General features: G+C 42.5%; 1 protein-coding gene across 3 annotated transcripts in view; it reads left to right on the plus strand.

The window, feature by feature from the left end:
• The window catches only part of MED27 (mediator complex subunit 27), a 204,144-nt gene that overhangs the window by 120,109 nt on the left and 58,427 nt on the right, over positions 1–25,608 (plus strand). For all 3 annotated transcript variants that reach the window (XM_061200910.1, XM_061200911.1, XM_061200912.1), the window contains exon 4: positions 12,086–12,179. In XM_061200910.1, coding sequence (XP_061056893.1) covers positions 12,086–12,179 — 94 coding nt within the window. The remainder of the gene's footprint in view (positions 1–12,085; positions 12,180–25,608) is intronic.

Here is a 25,608-nt window from a genome sequence, read left to right on the forward strand (position 1 = left end):
TTTCCCTTGTGATTTCTTTTTTGTCTCATGAGTTATTTAGAAGTATGTTGTTTAATTTCTAAATATCGGGGGGAGTTTTCCTGATATATTTTTTTTAATTGATTTTTAACCTCAGTGGTGGTCAGAGAACACGTTCTGCAAAATTTTGAGACTTGTTTTAAGACCCAGCTTGTAGTCTGTCTTGATGAATGTTCCATTTGCACTTGAAAAGTGTGTGTATTCTACTGTTTGGGGACGTAGAATATATATGTCATTTGGGTCAAGTTAGTAGAGAGTATTGGTCAAATCTTTATTCTTACTGATTTTTATCTGCTTGCTGTGTTCATTACTGCGAGAGGCCTGTTATTGACTGTTTTGAGGAACATTTTCTGGATGAAGTCACCCTTCCAAGCTTTTTGTTTGTTTGTTTGTTTGTTTTTCCAAATCATTCTTATGACCTTCCTTGTTGTAAATGATGGGCTTTGTTCCTCTGAAGTTTTCCCCTTTCCCTGGGCAGAGGAAAGTTTCCTTGGGATGGGAGTGCTGTGGGAGAGCAACAAGCAGGCAGGACTCAGGGGGGTGAGCAAGAGGGTCAGATTGATTAACTTTATTTCTCCTCTGATGTGCAGTGTAAAAGCTTGTGCCAGGATTTGAAAGACTGCCGCAAGATTTCTCGGCTCATGGCAATGTGGTAAATGTTGAGTTGGCTCCGGTTTGGTGAGGCCACCGTAAACCTGTAGGGGGCGCCCTCTGAGAGTTTGTTCAGGGTGCCGTAAGCATCATTTACCTGCCACCGGTAGAATCCTAGATTTGGCTCCACTGGGAGAAACATGTTCTGGTACAATTTTTAACTCCTTCGAGGGCGGCAAAAGGAATTTTGGAGCCAGTGGCCATGCATGCTGGTGCCCGAGTGGAAGCCATTTTATTTTCTGTTAAGGAGGCCCTGGTCCCGTGCTCATGTAGCAGATTCCCAGACGCACTTTCTAGTGTAGTCAGCTCCCAGGGTGATGGATCAGCCACAGCCCTTGCCTCCCAGTATTGCTGACCTAAACACCTACCCTCTCCTAAGATGCTTAGCTATATCTCCTCTTTTCAATAGCTCCAGATGTATGGGTGAAAACTTTCTTTTTTTTAAGGTCTAAAAGTGAAGATTCATTAAGAATGGAAAAAACCCGCAATCTACAAAGACAAGCAAAACCTTTTTGAAACAAAGCTGTTTAATTACCTGCCTTATTTGAAGGACGTTTTACACTCAAGTCATTTTCAACCACCTATAGGATTTTTGCCATAATCTTTGGTCAGCTGTTATATTATTTGTGTAATTTTTTTCTTTAAATAAACTCATTTTTAAAACTTAGCCCCATTCTAAGAAGTAGTATCTATGAGATCACAGGTTTTATTTGCTACTTATGTACTTTTCTATATACATTGAAAGTGTTCATCCATAGATCACCTAACACCACCTCACATACCACTCTGTGAGTTTCATGTCACACTTTGGAAATTGTTGGTCTGGGGAAAATGTGAATTGGACAGTGAACTTAGAGGGAAAAGCAAACTAGCACTTGGCAGTGGTCTGAGAAGGAACGGTTTGTGCCTGCAGCGTGGAGGGGCGTGGTCCCTTTAAGGAGAAAGGGGCAGTGAGAGGAGGAGAAGACTGGGTAACAGTTTCTCAGTGAGACAGATACTTTCATTATGATCCCATTATTCTGTTTAAATGCCATGAATTTCAGAAGTAGTCACATCCACAGTCAAAACACTCCGGGAGTGTATATATGTCCGTGCCACTCTCTCACCCTGTCACATCTCACCCCTCCCCCTCCCCATATCCTCAAGTCCATTCTCTAGTAGGTCTGTGTCTTTATTCCCATCTTGCCACTAGGTTCTTCATGACCTTTTTTTTTTTTTTTTCCCCCTTAGATTCCATATATATGTGTTAGCATACTGTATTTGTTTTTCTCTTTCTGACTTACTTCATTCTGTATGACAGACTCTAACTCCATCCACCTCACTACAAGTACCTCCATTTCATTTCTTTTTATGGCTGAGTAATATTCCATTGTATATATGTGCCACATCTTCTTTATCCATTCATCCGATGATGGACACTTAGGTTGCTTCCATGTCCTGGCTATATATACACTACCAAATGTAAAATAGATAGCTAGTGGGAAGCAGCCGCATAGCACAGGGAGATCAGCTCGGTGCTTTGTGACCACCTAGAGGGGTGGGATAGGGAGGGTGGGAGGGAGGGAGATGCAAGAGGGAAGAGATATGGGAACATATGTATATGTATAACTGATTCACTTTGTTATAAAGCAGAAACTAACACACCATTGTAAAGCAATTATACTTCAATAAAATGTTTAAAAAAAAAAAAAAACACTCCGGGAAACACTTGTTAAACGAATGATGTTGAATTAAAGTGCTACGCAGAGTGTATGTAAAGTTTTACTTCATTACCAATTTAGAATAGTCGTGTCACTACTGTTCTCCATTAGTTGAACTATTTTTGAATTTATTTTTCCGATTTCTTGTTCTAGCGGGAGAATTGCAGGGTTGGTTGGAACGTCATAGGATTTATCTGAGGGGAACCTTTTAGAGTTCCGGGAGGCGCCTCCAGCAAAGGGACGGTTTCCAGTTTGAGGAGTCTTTTCTAAAGGGCCTGTTTCCAGAGGTGCAGGCAGGTGTGGGAAAACACAGGGACTAGTGCAGTAGCCCAGGCCAGCCCTTCCCCTGAGGGGTGCGGGGAGAGTGTGGTTACAGGAACCCAGCATGAAAGGGAGCGGGCTGTGAGCTCTGAGGGTCATTTCGCAGATCTGACAGAGGTGACTGATTTAACAACTATTGTAAATTGGTCTTGCTGGAAAGTTCGATATGGGTGTTTTGTTTGTTTGGGGTTTTTTTCCCTCTCTGTAACATGGAAGGGCTTGTAGAGGAGGTAGATGTTGAGTGAAATCATAATTCTTTCCCAAGCTTAATACATTGTTTCAACATTTTAGGGAAAGCTGGGACCCACCAATATCTGAATAAATTTTTAAAAAATATTTATTTATTTATTTGGTTGCACCAGCTCTTGGTTGCGGCAGGCGGGCTCCTTAGTTGCAGCTCGAGGGATCCTTAGTTGCAGCAGGCAGGCTCCTTAGTTGCGGCACGTAGGCTCTTTATTTGTGGCATGCGAACTCTTAGTTGCGGCACGCATGTGGGATCTAGTTCCCTGACCAGGGATCAAAGCCAGACCCCCTGCATTGGAAGTGTAGAGTCTTATCCACTTATCCACTGTAGGGAAGTCCCCCTGAATAAATTTTTAATGCAAGAAGAACAGACGTTGAGAAAAACGTCTACCTTTTAGTTATTAATGTAAAGTAAAATGCAAAATAAGTATTCACTTTTCACCCCTTCCTGTAACCTACCAACTTTGCGCCTTAATTTTCTCCCAACTGGGGAATGGAAGGAAATTTAACTTAGTTTTCCTGTTTTTTCCTGGAAATAAGCCTGTGATCTTGAAGGAAGATGGCTTGTAACCAAATGAAGTGTGAGCCCCCTGAGGGCGGAGACCACCTGAGCATCACCGTGTCCCTGGGCTCAGTTAGGCACCGAGTGGATATTTACTGAACGACTGGGAAGAGAGAAAATCATGCATTGATTCCACTTTGTCAATACGCTACTCAAAACTTTCTCAGTTGTCTTATAAAGTCCGGGGAATGACAAAAAGGCAATCTGCTTTTTCCGTGCAATCCTCACAGACCTATAAAAGCAGTGTGATGTGCAGGAAAGCCCTGAAATGGGGATCAGAGACGTCAGTTCTGGGCCCAGCTCTGCCATTTAGCTGTGCTGTTACCTCGGGCAGGTCACTTAACCTCCTTTTTTCTGTCGTTTATAAAGTAGGAGTTTTGCACTTGCCCTTCTTATTTTACAGAGTTGGTGAGAGATCGAATGAGATAAAGAATACAAAAGTGCTTTGAAAACTGGAAAGCAAGGCCTACTTTCCTGCTCAGCCTGACTCTCAGCAGAAAGCCTGCTGTGAGCCAGCTAATACAATTGTTTTCTTTTAATCCTTAGTACTAAGATCATTCCCTGAACACAGTAATTATTGACAACTATAGGCACTCAATAAATATTTGTTAATAGATAGTAGGGATAGTTTACAAACTGAATTCTTTACCTCTGTAAATCATGCTAAATCGTGTATAAGAAGAATTCTGTCTTTATGATGGTATTTGCCATGTGTTCCAGTTCATACATACTCAGGGCTTACTGGGCTGCTTGACACCCAATGGAAGAAGGAAGGTTAGTTTCTGTATTTCAGTATATGGTGAGTGTTTGTGCATTTATTTCAACTTATGGAAATGGAGGTAGCTTTTGTTTGCTTGCCCAGGTGGTTCTCCCAAATTTGTTTAGGTAACACATTCACGTAGTTCAAAGTTCATAAGCTACTCAGGAGAGGAGGGGAAAGCTCCCCTTCTACTTCTGTGGCCTGGCTGCAGTTCCACTGTGAGGAAGCAGGTCTTCCTACTCTTGACAGCCCTGTCTGCTTAGGTGTTGAGTTTCCATAAAGAGATTTTGAAGTTTTGAGTGTCTTTTCTTGAAAGAGAATAACAGTAGGTGGGTAGCTAGCTGGGTAGAGGTGGCAAGGGAGGGAGTGTGGTGAGAGACGGTGGAGGAATCTTAGCTCCTCTTTCTGTCTGTCACTCATCTAGTCTTGCTTTTTTACGTACAGTTAGAGAATAACCAAACATCTTTGACCTACGTGATGATACAAATATTTTACAAACCTGAGAAATTTGACCAAAGTGGAGGAAGTGAGCAAGTTTGACCTAGGTTTCCAATCCTCTTTCTTCAGCACATTGAGATTGATAGTTGGAGTTGCAGGCAGTCTCATTCTCATGAAGTAATTAGACAAACCCCCTTCTGTTTCCCCCCACTGGCAAAGTCCTCTTGGTCTCATCCTTCTGGACAGGTGGGGAGGAAAATCTTAAATCATTTTCAGATGATGCAAATTACTCCCTTTTTTGTTTTGTTTTTGTTTTTGTTTTTGTTTTTGTTTTTTGTTATCTGCTGGGCATTACCCTTTCCCCAGAAAGGTGGTTTATTAATATATGCATTCCTAACTTTCAGATTTTGTATGGGTGGAGAAAATGAACAGCATGTATTGTACACACTGTGTGGGGTAAATGCTATTTAAATCTGGTCTGAGCTGCTAAACATCTCGCTAACACGGGATCACTGGCTAGAGTCCAGGTTTGCTGGGGTTTTTTTGTTTTTTTTTTCTTTTGAGGAGGGGTCAGACTTTAGAGAACTAAGCCATCTGTCCAGCAAGTTATTTTAAGGCTTTAATAACAGATACTCTGCAATATATTTCAGTGTGTAAGGGAGACAACTAATGTTTTGCAAAACCGATATCTTTAGAAATGTCTTCCACATTCTGTTTTGTTATCCTTTTGGTATTGTAATCCTGATTTGATAGCACACATCTTTGTACTAATGTTTTTACAGAATTAATTAGTTCATTAAAAGCAGCATTTGGAAACTGGCATGTCAATAACGCAATGCACGCCTTCAGAAGGCTCTTGCTTCTTAGAAGCATCGAGCTTCTCCTAAAACAGATGCAGGGATTCTGTAGCTGCATATTAAGCTTTAAGACTTTGAAGACTCTCTGCTGCCTTCTTTGAGGTTTGTCCTGAGGGGCTCTGTGGTTGCCGTTGTTAATGACTTTTGATGGCTAATGTAGTGAACTCAGCACGTCACATCTTCTTCCCCTGCTAAAGAGAACTTTGCATTGTAGTCGTTTCATAACTGCCTAACTGGCGTCTGCCTAGCTTACTTTTAATGTCCTGTCTGCTCCTTCGGCAAATATTTAAGGAGTGTCTGGTGGGTACCAGGCACCGTGGCCAGGTGCTGGGATTCAGCCTTGAAGAAGGCGGTCATGCAATCCCCTGGAGAGACCTGTTGAGGAGATAGACCTTAAGTAATCACTTGGAAAAATTGCTTAATTACAACTGGGACGGGAGACACAGAGAGAATTAAAAAGTGTAAAAATAGAACTACCATATGACCCAGCAATCCCACTACTGGGCATATACCCTGAGAAAACCATAATTCAAAAAGAGACATGTACCACAATGTTCATTGCAGCTCTATTTACAATAGCTAGGACATGGAAGCAACCTAAGTGTCCATTGACAGATGATTGGATAAAGAAGATGTGGCACATATATACAATGGAATATTACTCAGCCATAAAAAGAAACGAAACTGAGTTATTTGTAGTGAGGTGGATGAACCTAGAGTCTGTCATACAGAGTGAAGTAAGTCAGAAAGAGAAAAACAAATACCGTATGCTAACGCATATATACGGAATCTAAAAAAAAAGTGGTACTGACGAACCTAGTGGCAGGGCAGGAATAAAGACGTAGACATAGAGAATAGACTTGAGGGCATGGGGTGGGAAGGGGAAGCCGGGGCAAAGTGAGAGTAGCATCGACATATATACACTACCAAATGTAAAATAGTTGGCTGGTGGGAAGCAGCTGCATAGCACAGGGAGATCAGCTCAGTGCTTTGCGATGACCTAGAGGGGTGGGATAGGGAGGGTGGGAGGGAGGCTCAAGAGGGAGGGGATATGGGGACATGTGTATGCCTATGGCTGATTCACTTTGTTGTACAGCAGAAACTAACACAGTATTGTGAAGCAATTATACTCCAATAAAGATTTATTTTAAAAAAAAAAGTGCCATAAGAGGTGAGATGAAGGGCGCACTGACTGATGGGGGTGCCGGGGGGAGTGTCAGAGAAGGTTCCCCTGAGGAAGTGTCATTTAAGCCGGAACCCAAAGACTTGAAGCATGCACAGGGCTGACCTGGGCATGGGGGTGGGAGGAGTTATAACGAGAGGAACCCTCCAGGCAGAGAATGTAGAACGGGCACAGCACAGCGTGCAAGGTAGTGCGAGCCTGCTCTGGCCGTGGGGGGAGGAGGCGGGGCCAGGCCAGAGCAGAGCAGCAGCTGGACCTCGGGGCCTCGTTGGCCCTCCGAGGACTTGAGGTTAAGTTCACCACCGAGCTGTGCCTGAAGCAGTGATGCAGAAAGCGGGGAGCTCCCTCTTTTTACAAGCAGGGAGCTTCTGTAAAGCACAGGTGATGTGACTGTAGAAGGCAGAAAGGGTTACTTACTCTCAGGTGACCTCTAAGGTCACGGAAGTAGGTCCTTGACTTTGTTGGAAAGATTAGCAGTGAGAGACAGTAGTTTAAAAACAAACACTAACCTTGGACTCCAACATGGAAGCATGATTTTAAGATGATCAGAGCTATGAGATCCATTGTACCCCCTGTACTACCGCTTCAGTTGTGTTCACTTCTAGGCTGCAAAATATATGTATATATTTCTAAAATGAAGATAGCTTTATTGAAAAATACAGTTTTCCATCCAGAAAGGATTAAAGAAGAAAACCAGATACCTTCATTCTAGAACAGATCTGGAGCAGTTATTCTGAACTTGGGGTCCATGAATGGACTTTAAGGGACCTATAAACTGCAGAAAATTACACGTAAAATTTTGTGCAGACATGTATTTTAGTTTTTAGTGCATTCTGAAAGGGATCTGTGACCCAAGAAACATTTAAAAACACTGATAAATCGGAAAACCCAATAGTCTTTTACACGTTTGCAGAAAGCCTTTAGGTTTCAGAGGAAATATTTGTGTGTGATTTCACAAGGCTGAAGGAAGTAATTGGGTGGAGGGAGATACTGGTCAGTGGGTTGGAAGCAGCCTGGTGGTCCAGCAGTGCATGGGGCTGTCTTATAAGGTGTGCTACAGGGTTGTTTATTTAAGCAGACCATCTCTTGGAGATGCTGTTAAGTCCCTAGATTGACGGGGACATTGAGTAAGAGGGCCTCTGAGATCCCGGTGTTCTTTAATTCTCTGATTAAGGACATTTAAAGGAGCAGGCCAAGCTACTTGAAGAAAATCGGAGGAGAACAAGGTTTATAGGGCTTCAGAGACGAATGTTAGGATTCTGAGAAAGGCATGATTGTTTCTGATGCAGCAGAGATGTTGGAATAGTTGAGACTGAGGCTTGGTACTAAGGAAGCCTTTGGAAAGCCTGAGAAGGAGCCGTCGGATGCACTGGGGAAATTGGATCAGAAACCATCGAGAGTCTGACTGTAACTGAGGAGCAGGACAGGGAGATGGAATTCTCTAATTGCTTAAAAGTTCATTTTCTACCTGAAAATAGTGAAACTATGAATCACACCTTGATCTGAACCTGTGATTTCTAGGAGTTTGTGTTTCTAAAAGCCTGGTTCTTGGACCAGCCAGCCAGCTGATCGGCTGAGTGCTTCAAGGAGGACCAAGCAGCTCTCCGTTTTCGCAAGGCCTCTGTAATGTAAATAGGAACAGCAATCTTTCCAAGTTATTACCCTGTTAACAGGTTGACAGATATGTGCAAATTGTGACTCACTGCTCAATTTGGCACTAAATTAATGTCGTTCTGCACCGCGTCTGCTCAAGTGTAAACTCGTCACCACTGCTGTGTTAGTGCTTGTTTGCCTATATTCCAAAGGTAAAAATTAAAGTAATTCGATGCTGCCACGGAGCCGAGTGCAGCAGATGGTGGCGTGTGGGAGGGGAGCCGCGCTGTTCTACCTGTCCTGGGCCCGCGCTCTGAGCTCTGCACGCGCCGGCAGGGCTGGCGGGGCACACAGAGGAAGCCAGGAGCCCCTCCCGTGCCAGCCCCCACCCTCTGCAGAAAGAAAATGTCATCTCGGCTCCAGCTTTCTAATTTGCCGTTCCAAGCTTTCCTTATTTCTCTCAAGTCACTAGTGGTGGATTTGCGTTTTGAAGGTTGGGTCTATTTGAAAATGAAATGTTTTGATTTTCTGCTTCTGGGATTTCGACATTGTTTTCCTCAGCGAAAGGTGCAGCTGACTTTCTTTCTCTTTTTTGGCAAATACCTAGTGTCACCTGTAAAAAGGAAATTTGCATCCCCTTTATGTTAGGTGTGGGAATGAAGATCAGTCTCCTTGAAATGCATTTTTGCTTAATAAAATCTTTGGATTGAGCCTGCTGAGCTTTATCTGAGATCACTGGTTGGGGAGGGAACAAAAAGTACCGCCCCAGACCTCTCTACTTTCCCATGTCCGCATCAGATATTTCTTCTGGGACTCTTTTCTCCTGCCACTGCCACCCTTTACAAGTAAAGAGCTCGTATACAGAGGATTCCAGAAATGTCAAGGAACATTTGTTGTCTGCCCTTTTAGCACTCTGGACCCTGCTAAGAGCAAGCAAAGTCAAGTAGTTGGCATAGAATCCTGGAAATCTACACACTGAACTTGGGTTTCTGGAATCATCACCTAACCTACCTATCCCCCTAAATTCCTAGCCTACTAGAGAGACAAGTTTTCTAGAAAGTATTTTGAAACCTTCAAGGTGAAAGGTACAAGGGAGAGTAAATTATGATGTTAACTTTGTGCTGAAGTTCTGCATATTCATTTGCATTCTACTGTCCAGAGCTATAATGGCTATTGATTGAGGATCCGTTCAGAAGACATTGCCTGTCCCCCTCCCCATTAGCATATACTTAGCAATGACCTCCATCCTCACAGGAGAGCGGATTTCTGCTTCCTGCTGAGTCTGAAGTAACTGGGTTTAAATCGCACACATAGAGTTAGCAAAGCAGCCTGTAAGTGCAGAAATGTCTCCAGTGACCTGGTGTGAACTTTTGACATGAATGTTGCCACCTGTCTTCCACCATCTCAAGAACAGTAGGCAGTCGTGAAAAATGAGTTAATTTCCTCCTTTCCTCATCTCTTCGCCTGTTTTGTAGCGTTTAAGCTTAGAGCCAAGGTTGTGTATCGTGAAGCTGTAAATCTAGAAGGGACCGTGGGAGATGATGCGTGATGTCTTAGTCAGTCTGGCTGTTAGCCATCCAGGAAAGCTTGTTTTCTAAACCATTTTCAAAATCAACAGAATGGAGCCTTGCCTTTAAGCAGTACCTCTTATACCTCTTTTCTTTCTAAGCTAGTTCGCTTTTTAATGCCACATCCTCATCTTGTGGTCCTTTCTCGAGATGGAAGATGGCTCTTTGGTACCGAGTTTTAAAAGCCATTTGCACACTTGAAGAATACCCGAGTCTCCCCGCAGGCAGCCCTCTTTTCTGCAGGAGCAAGTAGCCTTCAGCGCACCTCCACCTCTGCTCACTTGTCTCTGCTCTGGTCTTCCTATCATTGTTACTCACCACTGGGCCTTCTAGAGTTTTCCCCCTTCCTTTTTCAACTTGAAGTTTAAAACTGCATATAACGTTCCCTAGGGAAAACCTGATAGGTTAATCAGCAAGATTACTGACTTCCATAGCTCATATGTTAATGTTCACTTTTTTTTTTTTAAGAAAGTACTCGAACTGTGTTTTTTTTTTTTTTTTAATTTATTTTTATTTTATTTATTTATTTTTGGCTGTGTTGGGTCTTCGTTTCTGTGCGAGGGCTTTCTCTAGTTGCGGCGAGCGGGGGCCACTCTTCATTGCGGTGTGCAGGCCTCTCACTGTCACGGCCTCTCTTGTTGCGGAGCACAGGCTCCAGACGCACAGGCTCAGTAGTTGTGGCTCACAGGCCTAGTTGCTCCGCGGCATGTGGGATCCTCCCAGACCAGGGCTCGAACCCGTGTCCCCTGCATTAGCAGGCAGATTCTCAACCACTGCGCCACCAGGGAAGCCCAGATGTTCACTTTTTAACAATTGGCGTTGTGTTGTCTGCTCTCTCTCATGAACCCCAGGTTTCAAACTAAAATCTGTTCATGTTGTGAGTGGAGAGCGAATCTCCCTCTTCCCCCAAGAGAACATAGCTTTTATATGTCCCTGATCTAATGGACATGTAATTTAATTTGTCATATCCAACAGATACGAAATCCAATGTAAAAATCCTTAACAGATAGTTTTGCATCTCAGCTACTGTATTCTACATCCCCTTTGTGTCCGTGTGATTGGGCGGTGAGCACAAATGCTGCTGTGATTTTATTCTCAGAGGATCTGAGCCAGACCCAGCTCTGTTGATGCTGTGGGTTGGTGTTTTCTCAGTGAGCTTCCACTGGGGTATTGCGGGTGGGAGGGATTCTTCCTGCTAAGAGAGGACAGTTTTGCAGACTATGCCCACGATGCCCATGATATACCAGTAAGAGTATTTATAAATTTTGAGCCCTAAGTTTATGCCATGCTAAGTGCTTAATGTCAGTTATCTCAATGATCATTAAATCGTAATAGATACAGCTTCCGTTTGGGCCAGAAGAACAGAAGACTGCCTTTCAGAGGGATGTTTCCAAGAAAAAAATGGAAACTGATATGTCTGATATGTTTGACCGTAGTCAGAGAAGTTTAAGGGAAAAAATTGTAATAGGTACACAGAAAACGAATCAAGTGAAAATCCAGTGAAACAAAAAACTGTACAAGTAAATAAATATACTCACGAGACACTATGCAGCTCAGCTATTAAAAATATATATATAGCAGAGATTTTAGAATGTAAACAATAAATACTGATTTAAGCAAAAATTGTGAGGTCGTTTGAATTAGTTAGACTCAAACCAGAAAAACAGGAATGACTTCAGGTATTTAAAACAGAAGGTATTTAATCCAGAGACTTGATTATTGAGGTGATTGAGATGAGAAGCCAAAGAGGAAACAGGAAGGCAAACAGAGGTGAGCAAAACAGGAAGCTGCTTCCATCCCTAGACCAGAAGGACAGAGGGAGGGGCCCTGTAATTGGAGCCCAGTGGCCAGGAAGGTGGCAGAACTAAATTCTAGTCTATAGGAGAAAGCCACGAGGTCACACCTTAAAATGAAAAACCAAGAACTGGCATTAAAAACACATCATGTGGAAACACAGAGGTAAATACCAACAGAAATCACTAAAACAACGGATGGTCACTAAATCACTAAAACGCAAGAGGGGGAACTGGGGAGTAGTATTTTTCCTAAAAAGGCTTATAAATCCCATCTGCCTTTCTAAAAACGTATTTCACTAATGAAAAATTAAATTGAGAAGAAAAGCGTACTGTAGGTTTGTATTTCTGTGACTAGGGCTCCAGCTCTTACACCTGTGTGTCTTTCTCCCTCTCAGATATGTTGACGACGTGATTAGCCGCATTGACAGGATGTTCCCTGAAATGTCCATCCACTTATCCAGACCCAATGGGACGTCTGCCATGCTTCTCGTAAGTTCTGCCTGACCTGTTTGTAGGGACACATGCAAGGACATTGGCCTCCAGGTTAACCTGTTTCTGTGTGGTCGGAGCTCTAGAATGGAAATTAAATCCCAGTTTGATGGTGAACAGCGTTATTTCTCTTTACCGGCATTCTGTAGTACGTTCTACATGCTTTTGAATGAAATCGCAGAGCCCATCGAAGAGTTACCCAGACAGGAAATACAGTGTGAGACCCTGTCCCCTGTGAGTCAGTTCATGGTGTGTTGGTGAACCTGTCTTACAGTGTCCCAAAGACAATAGGAATGCTCGCCTATTGGATCCTGCTATGGGAAATCATTTATAAAATCCATTCCGTATTTGAAGAAAGTGTCTGAGTGCTTGTCACTGATGGTTTCCGATTTTGTTGTTTCTTTTTTCTTTTTCTTTTTCTTTTTAATATTTATTTATTTGTTTGTTTGTTTTTGGCTGTGTCGGGTCTTAGCTGCGGCACACAGGCTCCTCTCTAGTTGCGGCGCGTGGGCTCAGTAGTTAAGGCACGCAGGCTTAGTTACCCTGTGGCATGTGGGGTCTTAGTTCCCCGACCAGGGCTTGAACCCACGTCCCCTACATTGGAAGGTGGATTCTTAACCACTGATTTTGTTGTTTCTGATGTGGGTTTGCTCTGAGCAAGTTGGCCTCCTGACCTCATCACTGATGTTTGTATTCACGTAAATTCACCGAAGACAGGTGTGTTTGGGAAATACGGTAGAATAGAAATGCTGAATTATAGTAGCAATTAGAAAGGCACAGAGACTGCAGTGACGAGGTGCTCTTCTGGCACTCTGGGTACTAATACACATGCTTGGGGAGCCCTTCCTCGAGCACAGATTTTGAGGAGCCTCCACGTTTTACAGAAAAGGAGAATTAACTGTTTAAGAGTGATGGTTTTTGATGGACATCAGGAAGGCGAGCTTCAGGACTGAGCGTTTTTTTACGTCTCACTAGCACTGCTGCTCTGGGGCCTGGTGTGAAGTCCCCGGACTTCAGCGTTTTACTGTTGTAAACCCTTATAAATAGGTAGTCACCCAGGACGAGTGACTGTTTGCTCAGTCCACTCACCTGAAGAGAGCAGGCTTATTGTGTGTGCATGTGTGTTTTTCTCTTAAGAAAGGAAAAGACGTGGGATTGTTAATTGGGCGGGATTTCACGTGTGAGGCAAAATTAGTGACGTTCATCTGGGTAACACGCTACTTTTCTTTAGAATTCTTTCAGTTAAAAAATACAGCGAATGAGATAACACAGTGTTCTTTTGCTAGAAAAAGAAAACAATTTGTATACGTCTAGAAAAGCATGCAATATTTTCTGCCCCGGTTAAACGTACAAATTGTCTAAATGTTAAGATCCTCTAGACCCAGCAGCTGAAACATAAATCCCACTTCCAGGATACTTGACAGGGACCAAAGAGTTAATGAAGATAAAAGTGAAAGTGTCCGCGGTGAGATAGGTTTGCTCAAATTATTTCTGGGTCCTTGAGCCTCCATCTCCTGATGAAGGTAGGGATTTGGCATTGACAGGAATGAGCAGGGAGAACAAGATTCTAGGCAAACAGGTCTGAGATATTAGAGTTACTTCCACCTGAGAAAGTGGGCTTTTATTTCACAGCGACCTGTCAGCCTCATCTGCTTTCTCACTGAGCTTCTGTTTTAATAGACTGATGAGAGTTTAGAGGCTCGATCAAGGATAGAATTCGCTTTTATACACACCGTTTTCACTGCCATGAGTGGCTAATTCAGACCACTGTGCATCTGGCCATCAAGCTGTCATCTTCCTTAGGTGACATGGGAATTCACACAAGGTGGTGTCTGTTTATAGGCAGAGCAGTGGGTGATCTGATTCGGAATTAAATTGCCAGGTGGATAATCATACTTTTAACATCATGGCTTTATTTGGCTTTTACTTTTAAAAGATGGTATTTTATTAGACTGCAGATTCCTAGGCCACTTGCTGTGACCACACACATCTTCTCTGAGGTCGAAGGGAATTTTCATCTGGGCGGAGAGCGGGACCGGCAGCGGCCACCTCCCCTCCTCGCCTCGCTAGTCACCTGTTCCCTGTGACCGGTGGAGACAGTGTGAGACCCGTGCTGTAGGCAGTGGGTCCCCACTGCACGAGGTCCAGGCAAGAGTGAAACTTGTTTTCTGGAGATCCTTCTGAAATAAATTGTGTGAATCTGGGAGGTGGTGCACCCTGAAAGCTTTGGGAGGCAAGTGAGACTGATGGGGAGACCAACTAGGCCGCTGAAGCAGGACGCACGTGGCCAGTCTCTGCTGACATCTCTCTCTGCTGACATCTCCCTCTGCCTGCTTGGCCGAAGCCTGAAGTGCACCCGTGCTTTGTAATAAAGCAGCGTTTCCTCCTGAGTCAGCCAGGCTTCCGTGAGTGCGGGCGACAGAAACCTGCTCTGATGAACTTAAGCAAGAAAAGGGTTGGCTTTTGTCTTTGTTTTGCTTTTTAGTGATGCTGGATGCTCACAGACATGAAGATAGAGCTGCCCTGCCAGGAGGGACAAAAACCAGGTTCACTCCAGGGGTGTCAGGAACAGGGCAGTGTCCCTTTTGGACTCTGTGGCCCAAGTGGTTTGACCTCAACTGCCTTTCATCCTTTCATCCTGCGCCTGTGCTCATATATCCCAGGAGAAACACTCCCGCTGGCCTAACCTGAAGTTGTCCCTCCCGCTGGGGGCTGGGTCCTGCCTTGGCAGCCCCCGAGAAGCGTGTGGAGTGGAGGAGGTCATTCCTCAGGGGAAGAGAGGCAGGGCCGAGAAAGCAATCCGTATGACAGAGTGAATGTCCCCTGCCCCCTTGTACCACGCGGAGCCTTGTGGTTTACCTAGCACTCATCTCCCTCCTCATAGTGGCCCTCAAGGTAGGCAGCGCCGATGGGTTTCATTTTACAAGTGAGGAAACTGAGGTAGTGGAGGTAGTGGTTTCTCCAGGCTCGTGCAGCCAGGACACGGCTTCCAGGCCTCCAGGGTGCTTCTTCCTCCCGTCTCTGATTATACTTTGTAGTGCTGGTGAGTAAGATTTGGGTGATCAGACACCAGGCGGGTAATTTTTTCTTGTTTTTTTTTAATTGTGTAGTTCGATGTATACAAAGGAATATATGTAATGTGTATGTCAGTTTAAAAGTGTAATGATAAACACATGAGCTCACTACCCAATCTAAGAAGCAGAAGATAACCAATGTGTGCTTCTCCCCAATCCTTGCCTCTCCCCCCAAAATCACCACCGTCCTGATAATCATCCCCTTCTCTTCGTTTTTTAAGTATGAGTTTACCACATGGACATGTATCCCTAAGTAATGTATCATGGAGTTTTGTTGAATTTTGAACTTTATAAGAACAGTGTCATATCGTGTGATTGTTTCTAAGATGTAGCCATGTTGGTAGTTGTATCTGATAATTTGATCATCTTCATGGTTATGTAATAGTTCATTCTGTGACTGTACACACTTTATTCTTTCTCCTGTCAATGTGTGTTTGGGTTGTTTCCGGTTTTGCTTTTTAAATAATGGCGGCATGATCATTCTTGCACATATACCAGGATATATTTTTAAGCTTTCGCCCAAGCCACGAAGGCAGCGGAGGAAAGGCAGTGTTGGGAGCAGTGGAGCAGACAGCTTTTCCTTTCTTTCTTTTTTTTTTTAAATAAACTTGTTTATTTTGTTTATTTTTATTTTTGGCTGCGTTGGATCTTCGTTGCTGTACGGGGGCTTTCTCTAGTTGTGGCGAGCGGGGGCTACTCTTCGTTGTTGTGCGTGGGCTTCTCATTGCGGTGGCTTCTTTTGTTGCGGAGCACGGGCTCTAGGCACACGGGCTTCAGTAGTTGTGGCACGCGTGCTCAGTAGTTGTGGCTTGTGCGTTCTAGAGCGCAGGCTCAGTGGTCATGGCGCATGGGCTTAGTTACTCCACGGCATGTGGGATCTTCCCAGACCAGGGCTCGAACCCGTGTCCCTTGCGTTGGCAGGCGGATTCTTAACTACTGCACCACCAGGGAAGCCCCAGACAGCTTTTTGCAAGGGTCACTTGAATTGTGAAATGTAGTGGCCTGGTGCCCACACTGGTGTACAGAGGGGTCCAGAAACAGCTCTGGTTAACATGGCCTGGCGTCCATGGTCAGCATGTTCCACTGATTTTGTTGTCACTGTAGATCTCTTCTGGTTTTGGTGTGTGAGCACAGAGGGGTTTTTGGATTTTTTGTGCACACACATGGAAAAATGGCATAAAGTCATTGAACTCCAGAGCATTCTGTGAACAAAGGGCAGGTTTGGTGATCCCATTTTGGTTTCCTCCTTCACCAAGCAATCCCTGCCAAGAAGCAGCAGGGTGCCTTAGATGTACGAAGATCTGTACCTGGGAGCCTCAGCCTGTCACCAACAGCTTCTTCACAATGTAGAGGGGGAAAGGAAAAAATGAGGACTATATATAGAATTGGCACCTTTTAAGGCGATTTGGGGTCAATTTTGCTCCTCTAAAAGCTAAACCTGCCTTTCCTTGTTGGCCTGGAGACATCGGGCTTCAGAGCCCATCAGACGTAGGAGCAGTCACCTCCGCCCTGGGCTCTGTGCTTGACCTGGAGGCCCAGGCATTGTATCCGCTTCCTGCTTGTGGACCCACAGGGAGCGCAGGCTCAGGAGGAGGGAAGGAAGGACAGATCAGGGCTGAGTCAGTGTTTGCTGAGTGAATACATGAATGACACAGAAAAGCATCTTTCTCTTCTGGATGTACCGGTTTCTCCCCATGGCTGCAATGGGGACCTGCTACTCAGGGGAGAGGAAACTAGCCTGCTTCCAGAACTCTCAGGGCGGTTATCACCTTAACTTCTCCTGGCATCTTTGTGAGCCTTGGGTCATCGACTGGAGCCTGGACAGGCCAAGTCCTGGCTAATATGAAATCTGAACTTTCAGCCTCTTACGTAATCCTTAACTACACTCCGGCTGGCTCTCTCCGTGCTGGTCGGGGGCCGTTTTGGTGTTGTGTAAGTTAATAACTCATGATAAAATAAATCCTGTTTCCGTTCTTTGAAGAGATGAGCTCAGTCATCCAAAAATAAATCTAGCTGTGTTGATATTTAGTTTCAGTTAATCTACCGCCTTACATCCCATTATTAATTTTCTTCAAACAGTCAAAATATTGTAAGAGCTTAACTGAGTCAGACTAGAACAAGCAGCTGGCTGCTTTCGGCATTTAAACTATTAATCCACAGTTTTTTACTGATCCACGAGGTATGAAAATGTAAGAGAAGAAGAAAAAGATGAAACTTCAACCGTGATATTTGAAACATACCTTAATACTTTATAAATTAATCTTTCTTTATATGTTATATGGTTTACAACAGATAAAACTCATTTATCAATCTCTTTAATATACTTTTTACCAACCCTCAGTTTCTTTAACATATTCATGCCTTGTTTTTGAATGACACATCTGTTTTAAACCGTTTAGACACATTATCTCATTTCACTCCATCCCAAGCTCTCTGAGGTAGGAAGACTGTTGAACAGCTAAAGTGCTTAACTGTTTTGGGCCTTGATTTCTCTGCTGGGTTCAGTAGTTCTCAAACTTTAGTAGGCCCAAGAATCACCAGTGTAGTTTGTGGAAAATGCATATTCCTGGCAGGCAGCCCAGAAATTCTGATTCAGCAGCTCTGGGGTAGAGCCCCAAAGCCATATTTCCCACCCGAGTCTCGAGTCATCTGTGGAGCACATTTCAAAAAGCATAATGTTAAACCATTGTGCCCTTGGAGTTCCAATGAAGGTGGGCCTTTTTGATATGTCTCAGATCAAGCATCAGGCCCTTTTGTGAGCTAGGTTGCTAAAGCATTCATATATTTATTCAGTAAACACTGAGCACCAGGAGAGGAAGGCATAGTGCTGGGCGCTGTTCAGCATTGACCACAGTCCATGTACTCATGGAGCCTGCGTTACACTCATGAACGGGAGACCAGCCAGGTGTTGCATAATATGATGGGGTGTGGGGGTGGGGGCAGAGCCGGACAGGGGCTGGAGAGAGGAGGGCCTGGTGCAGGGAGCTGGGGCTCAGGGAACCCATCTGTGAGCAGAGACCTGCGGGAAGTGAGGCGAGCCTGGAGCCGGGCCCACGAGAGGCAGCGCAGCATCAAAGACCCGAGCCCAGGACAGTTTGTGTGCAGATCACACCCAGGAGGCTAGGCTGGCTGGAGTGCAGGGAGCGAGGGAAGAGAGGGAGGAGGTGAGACTTCCGAAACAAAACAGGCAGGGACCAGGCTCTGGGCCTCACAGACTTGTGGGTAGAGCTGGGCATTTGATTTTTTAAATTTTAACTTCAGGTTAAATCGATCATAATCCTTGCTTGATCATCACACTGTCATCATTGATCCAGACATGGCCCTTTCGTATTTATTTATTTAATAATAGAGTGAACATTTGTGAACCTACCCCCCAGCCCGAGAGCTAGAACATTATCTGCAACCTTACACCCTGTGAGTGTCCCCGGCCCCTGTCCTGTAGGAACTGTTGTCCCTCCCTTTGTGGGTCATTCTCTTTCCTTTTTTGAGGGAGGGCTTAACACAAATATATGTATTCCTAAATACATATATATAGTGTGTTCTTTAATTTTGCCTGTTTATCTTAATGATTTTTAAAAGGTATCACATGTTGTCTTCAGGGACAGTTTTTTTCACTCAACATTCTTTTATTTATTTATATATTTATTTATTTAAAAAATTTATTTATTTATTTATTTTTATTTTTGGCTGTGTTGGGTCTTAGTTTCTGTGCGAGGGCTTTCTCCAGTTGCGGCGAGCGGGGGCCACTCTTCATCGCGGTGCGCGGGCCTCTCACTGTCGCGGCCTCTCCCGTTGCGGAGCACAGGCTCCAGACGCACAGGCTCAGTAGTTGTGGCTCATGGGCCTAGCCGCTCCGCGGCATGTGGGATCTTCCCGGACCGGGGCACGAACCCGTGTCCCCTGCATTGGCAGGCGGACTCCCAACCACTGCGCCACCGGGGAAGCCCCTTTTTTTTATTTTTTAACTAAATTTTACTCAAATTGTTGGTTTAGCTACAATAGCTTATTCATTTTGCTGATATGAAATATTCCATTATATAAATATATCCTAATTTAGTTATCAATTTTTCTGTCGGTGGTCATTGATTTATTTTTTTTGTTTTTGTATTAGGAAGAATCTGCTTTGAACATTCTTGTTCGTGTTCCTTGGAACCCATGGGCTAAGGTTTTTCTTAGAGCGACTCCCAGGAGAAGAATGCTTAGTTTAGGGAAGTGGTTCTCGACTAGGGGTGATTGTTTTGCCTCCCAAGGGACATTTGGTGATGTCTAGAAACATTTTTAATTGTCACAACATGGGGGGAGGTGTATCGCTGGCATCTAGTGGGTAGAGACCAGAGATGCTGCTAAACATCCTGCAATGAGCAGGACAGTCCTCCCTTCAAAGAATTGTCCAGCCCCAAATTAAAGTGCTAAAGTTGAGAAACCCTGGTTTAGGGCATGCAAATATTCAACTTCCCATGAAAATGCCAAATGTTGTCCTAAACAGTTGCACTAATTTACACCCCACTAACAATTCTGAAGTAGTAAAACAGGTTTTTCCCAAACATACAAAGACAGAAATAACTTCAGTTGTCCTTCAGAAATTTCTTGAGACCATCCAGTGCTAAAATTCTGTGATGCTACAGCAATCACTTTATGAATCTGTACCCATGTTTTAACATAGCGTACCCATTTTTTGTCACAGCACAGGATATTATCGGAATTCTTTGTTAAATGCTTTTTTTGGAAAAATGCCATCTTATAAGATTTATAAGAAAAGTCAGTTTTTATAGTGCTGCTTCACTTTTGACACATAAAAAATTGGTTTACCAAACCTGGTTCCAAAGGACATTTATTTCCCAAAATCAGACCCATTCTTTACAACAGCAGTTCTCAAATTATGGTTTGGCAACAAGGGGTTACAGAGACCCATTCAGGAGGTCCACAGAGTCAAAACTGTTCTTATGGTGATACTCAGACATCGCTTTCGTTTGTCACTTTTGTTCGTTCACAAGTTCACAGTGGAGTTTTCCGGAGGCTACATCGTGAGGGATGACATCATCATGTGGGCACCTGTTGGCTCCTGTAGTCTTGTGTTTTAAACATTTCTGTTTTATTTCTAATATGGTAAATATTGACAACTGTATTCTACGGAAACAAAAGTTGCTTGAGGTCCTCAGTAATTTTTAAGAGTGTAGAAAGGTCCTGAGACCGAAATGTTTGAGAACTGCTGCTTTAAGAAGTATGTTAACTGTTAAGACTATTCAGAACAGTTTATCAAACTAAATTTCAAAAAGTGGTTCTAGAAATGTTTGTTGCAATGGCAGTGATGTGAATGGAGATTTATTAGTGATTAAAAACTTTGAGGTTTAAAAAAAGGTCAAAAAGTAAAAGTCAAGGGAATATGGGACATTCTACAGGACAACTAACTTAATGTGGGGAAAATGGAGAGGATGGAGTGCTTAAAAGGCTTAACAGCAGTATGTAACGTGTGGACCTTGTCTGGATCCTGATTCAAAAAAACAACTGTAAAAGAATGTTTTCTAAGCAATCCAGAGGAGCTGTACATGGTCTAAATTTCAGAGGATACCAAGGAATTGTTGGTAATTTTGTTAGGATTAATAATGTTCTCATGGTTATAAAACAAAAGATCTATTTTTTAGAGGCACATGCTTCATTATGTAGAGCTCAAACGACATGATGTATGAGGTTTGCTTTAAAAATACTTCAACAAAGAAAACAGAGAGATAAATAAAGCAGGTATGGCAAAATTTTGATAATTTTTAAATTTGGGTGGTTATTAAGCAATCTGTCTTCCTTTATGTTTGAAAATGTTCACACTCAGAAATGTTATGAATGGTTATTTAAATCCAAGTCTCTCCACATATTCTCCAAACAATATGGAAAAACAAGAACAAATAAAACTACAAAAACCATACATTAGGGCTTCCTTGGTGGCGCAGTGGTTGAGAATCTGCCTGCCAATGCAGGGGACACGGGTTCGAGCCCTGGTCTGGGAAGATCCCACATGCCGCGGAGCAACTAGGCCCGTGAGCCGCAATTACTGAGGCTGCGCGTCTGGAGCCTGTGCTCCGCAACGAGAGAGGCCGCGATAGTGAGGGGCCTGTGCACCGTGATGAAGAGTGGCCCCCACTTGCCGCAACTAGAGAAATCCCTCGCACCGAAACGAAGACCCAACACAGCCATAAATAAATAAAAATAAATAAATAAAATTTAAAAAAAACACAAAAACCATACATTAAACACAGCTAAGAGACCAAGAACACCCACACTCCGAATTATGTGTGAGTAAAAAACAAACAAATCCTAATGAGCTATCACTTGCACACCCACTGTTAACCTTTGCTGAGGGAAAAATGCATCATACAAAAGAGTACATACTGTCTGATTGCAGTACATGACATTTTAGAATGGGCCAAAAGTAAGGTGAATAAAAATCAGAACAGCACTTCCCCTGGGAGGGTTAGAGCAGGCATGGGTTGGGAAGGGCGTGAGGAAACATTGTGCGGTGGTGGAAGGGTTCTGCATTTTGACAGAGGTGTGGCTTATGTGGTTGTACGCAGTTGCCAAAATTCCGAGAATGGTACATTCTAAAGATTTATGTACTTTATTGGAGGCAAATTTTACCTCAAAAAACATTTTTTTAACAAACATTAAACTGCTTAATGATATGCTTGCCTTTGTGTTTAGCGATGAAATATACTAATGTCTGCAACTTTCAAACTCTTCCAAAAAATAAGATGAATGAATGGACAGATAGATGAATATATATGTGATAAAGCAATAGAACAAAATGATAACAGTTATAGAATCTAGCTCATGAGAATACAGGTGTTCACCCAACAACTCTTTCAACTTTTTAGATGTTCGAAATTTTTCATAATAAAATGTTGAAGGAATAAACACTTCAACTAAAGAAATCCCCCACACACACGCCCCCCCCCCCCACCAAGGAAGCAAAAACCACAAAGCAGAAGAAAGCTATTTAACACAGACAGCACTCCAAACTGATTTTAATACCCTCAAGCATTTGGAGAGGTGAAAAGACAAATCCTTAAGTCAGGAATTCAGAAATTAAAAACAGATACTGGCAAAAAGATGAAGAAATGAAAAGGATTTACTGTACTCAGGAAAAAATGATAAAATTATCTCAAATTAAGACTAAATTTCAAGATGCTCAAGGAAAAATAGATTCAAATGACATTTAATAAAGGGCACTGAAGAAAGGCTAAGAAACAACCAAGAGAGTGAAAATCAGATGAAGAAAGAAGTAGAAAGGTTCAGAGAGAAAAGTGGTTGAAGTGAGGCACAGACAGAGAAGAGACAACACATATATAATTGGAGGCCATGAAGAAGGAGAACAAAATAATGGAACAGAATCAATATGTAAAACTGTAATCTAAGAAGAATTCCTACAAATGAAAGGTCTAAATTTGCACATCGAAAGATCTCACTGGGTACTTGGGAAAATTGACCAGCAACAGTCAAGTCTAAGATGTATTCTGATAATGCTATCTGACTTCAGAGATAAAGAAAAAGATCCTCAAGGCTTCCAAGCAAAAAATCAAATAACTTACAAGGCAAAAGAGTTAGACTGGCATCGGCTGTCTCAAAAACAATATATAAAGCAAGGCAATGATGGAGCAGCATTTTCAGAGAAAGTATGAATCAAAGGTATATATGTCTTTCAAGTATCAGAGAAAAACCATTTTAAACATGCAAGAATTTTCTACCCATTAGCCCATGTTGAGGAGTCTACTGGAGAATGAGATTCATGCAACAAAGAGATGAGTGGGGAAACTTCAGCCTAAGGACTCATAGTGAGCATATAATGTTTTTAATTGCTGATCTAAGACTAAAACAAAGGTGGTGGTGAGGGTAAAGTAATAATATATAAATGTTATGTATTCTAACACAGTAAAAATAATCTAAACAAAATGGGGGAAGGGATAGGTAAAGATGAAAGTAGAATGAGCTCATTGATTTTTATATATGTAATAGGTAAGATTTAAAGGAGTCCATTAAAAATTGACGAACAAAATGCTAAAATGGCATCTAAGAAAATGGGAGTCTAAGGGCATTAAAATGTATAAGTACAAAGGTAAGCATGAGAACAAAAATATAAACCTTCCTAAATACAATTAATCAATCAAACAATAAACGAGTGAGCAAGCAAAGAAAACGTCACTTAGAGAAAGAAGCATTGGAAATATGATGCACATAATAACTATACAATCATGTGACCAAGTTGAGACCACATGTATCAGTCTTATCAATAAATGTGAACAAATATAATACATTCATTAAAAGATTTCATTTTAGCTGATATTAAAGTTCATTTGGAAAAGAAACACGCAGAAAGGATAGGAAACCAAAAAAGAAAAGCTCCCAGGGGATCTTGCCCTGTCGGACATTGAAACATACTCTAAAGCCTCTATAATTAAAACTGTGTGGTGCTGGCTCGTGGGTGGACAAATAGGCTAGTAGAATAAAATAGACTAGAAGTAGACTCAATTACATTTAAAAATTTACGTGTGATAAAGGTAGGATCTAAAATCAACAGGGCCTCTACCATAAAAAGGAAACAATTTAGGTGGCAAAAAAAAACATCACAAAGTCAGACGACAACCGACACGCTGGGAGAAAATGTTTGCAACGTGTATCACAGATACAGGGCTAGTATACCTAAGATCATTTTTTAACTCTTAAAAAGGGTAAAAAGACCAAAAATAGAATAGAAAATGAGGAAAAGAGGCAGACAATTAACCCTCTGAAAAGATATAAAAGTGGTACTTAAACATACGAAAAGATGTTCAACCATACCCATAATTAGAGAAATGCAAATTAAAACTGCACCGAGGTGCCATTTCTCACCTACCAGATTTGCAAAAGTTAAAAACTATAACAACACATTCTGTTGGTGAGCCTGTAAGGAAACAGCCACCATCGTACATTGCTAGTGGGAATGCAAATTGGTGCGACCATTTTGGAGGGACTTGGGCAGCGTCTGGTAAAGCTCTGTATACATTTACCTTCTGACCCAGCAGTACTACTTCTAGGAATTTACCCTGAAGACACACCTCCAACAATATGAAAATACATTTGCACAAGATTATTAATTACAGCTTGTTTGCAAAATACTGGAAATAACCTCAGTGCCTGTGCAGAGGAGAGTGATTGAATAAATTATGATACAGCCACACAGTGGAGCCACGCCACTGCTTTTTTTCATCTTTAAAAAAGAATGAGAAAGACCTCTATGACTCATTTGAAGTGATTTCTAGGATACATTGTTAAGAGAATAAAAACCAAAGTGTAAGAGTATCCTTAATGTGCTTCCTCTTTTGTAAGAAAGGAGATAAAGAATATCTGTTATCTTCTCATTTGTAGAGGAAACACACAGAAAAGATGAAACCTGAAACAAAGAAATTGGTTAGAGGGAGGTAGGTGGTAATAGGGTAGGATGGATGTGTATAGGGAGGGGGATGTGTCTCTGAGAATATCTTTTTGTTTAGTTTTGACTTTTAGAACCATGGTAATGTTTCATGTATGCAAAAAATAAATACAGTCGACTAGAGTGGATTTTTTAAAAAAGGAATGCAAACAGAAATAAATAAACCTAACTGTATTTCAAATGAATAATGTAACCACACTTTGGGGAAGGGATGGAGAGCTAACCCTAGTAACCTTTGAACACAGCTTTGTGACTCTAGATCCTTGGGCTAAGGATTGTTATACCTGTGAATAAATATTTAACCTCTTGGTAGTTTGCCAGTTTTTCATAGAAGGTATGGGTTAACAATTCTGAAACCGCTTTATATGTATTCTAGGATTGAGGAAATAAGGAAATAAATTGATAATGGGAACCAGATTTCTCCCTTTTGAAGAGGGACATTACCAAAAAGAAGGAAAAGGCTAGAATAAACCCTTGGTGTTGGATTGAAACTGGCGGTATCAGTGTGAGCTAATTGTTTCTGATATGTATATGCAGATAGATATAGAAATAGATACAAGTGTGTATACACATATCCATGTGCACACACGTCCCAACTCCATCTGCTGAGATGGTCTACAAGCAGTGAGACTCCAGGAACAATGAGTGCGTCTCTTGTCCCCATCTTTGTTTTTAAACATCATTCTCACTAACAAGAACTAGGCTCCTTGGAGAAATGGCTGGTTCCAGAACAGGGGCAGAGAAAGTACAAGGTGAACCTGGAACATCTTCTCAGGCCAAAGCAAGGGAAGTGCTCACAGAATGATGGCGGGGTGTGCAATGGACACAGAATCCAGTTTGGCTCCTGTCAGCCAAGCCTGGGACCATTGAGCACCAAGATAAATGTGATAGTAATGGATTA

The sequence above is a fragment of the Eubalaena glacialis genome, chromosome 9, assembly GCF_028564815.1.
Source record: "Eubalaena glacialis isolate mEubGla1 chromosome 9, mEubGla1.1.hap2.+ XY, whole genome shotgun sequence".
NCBI lineage: Eukaryota > Metazoa > Chordata > Mammalia > Artiodactyla > Balaenidae > Eubalaena > Eubalaena glacialis.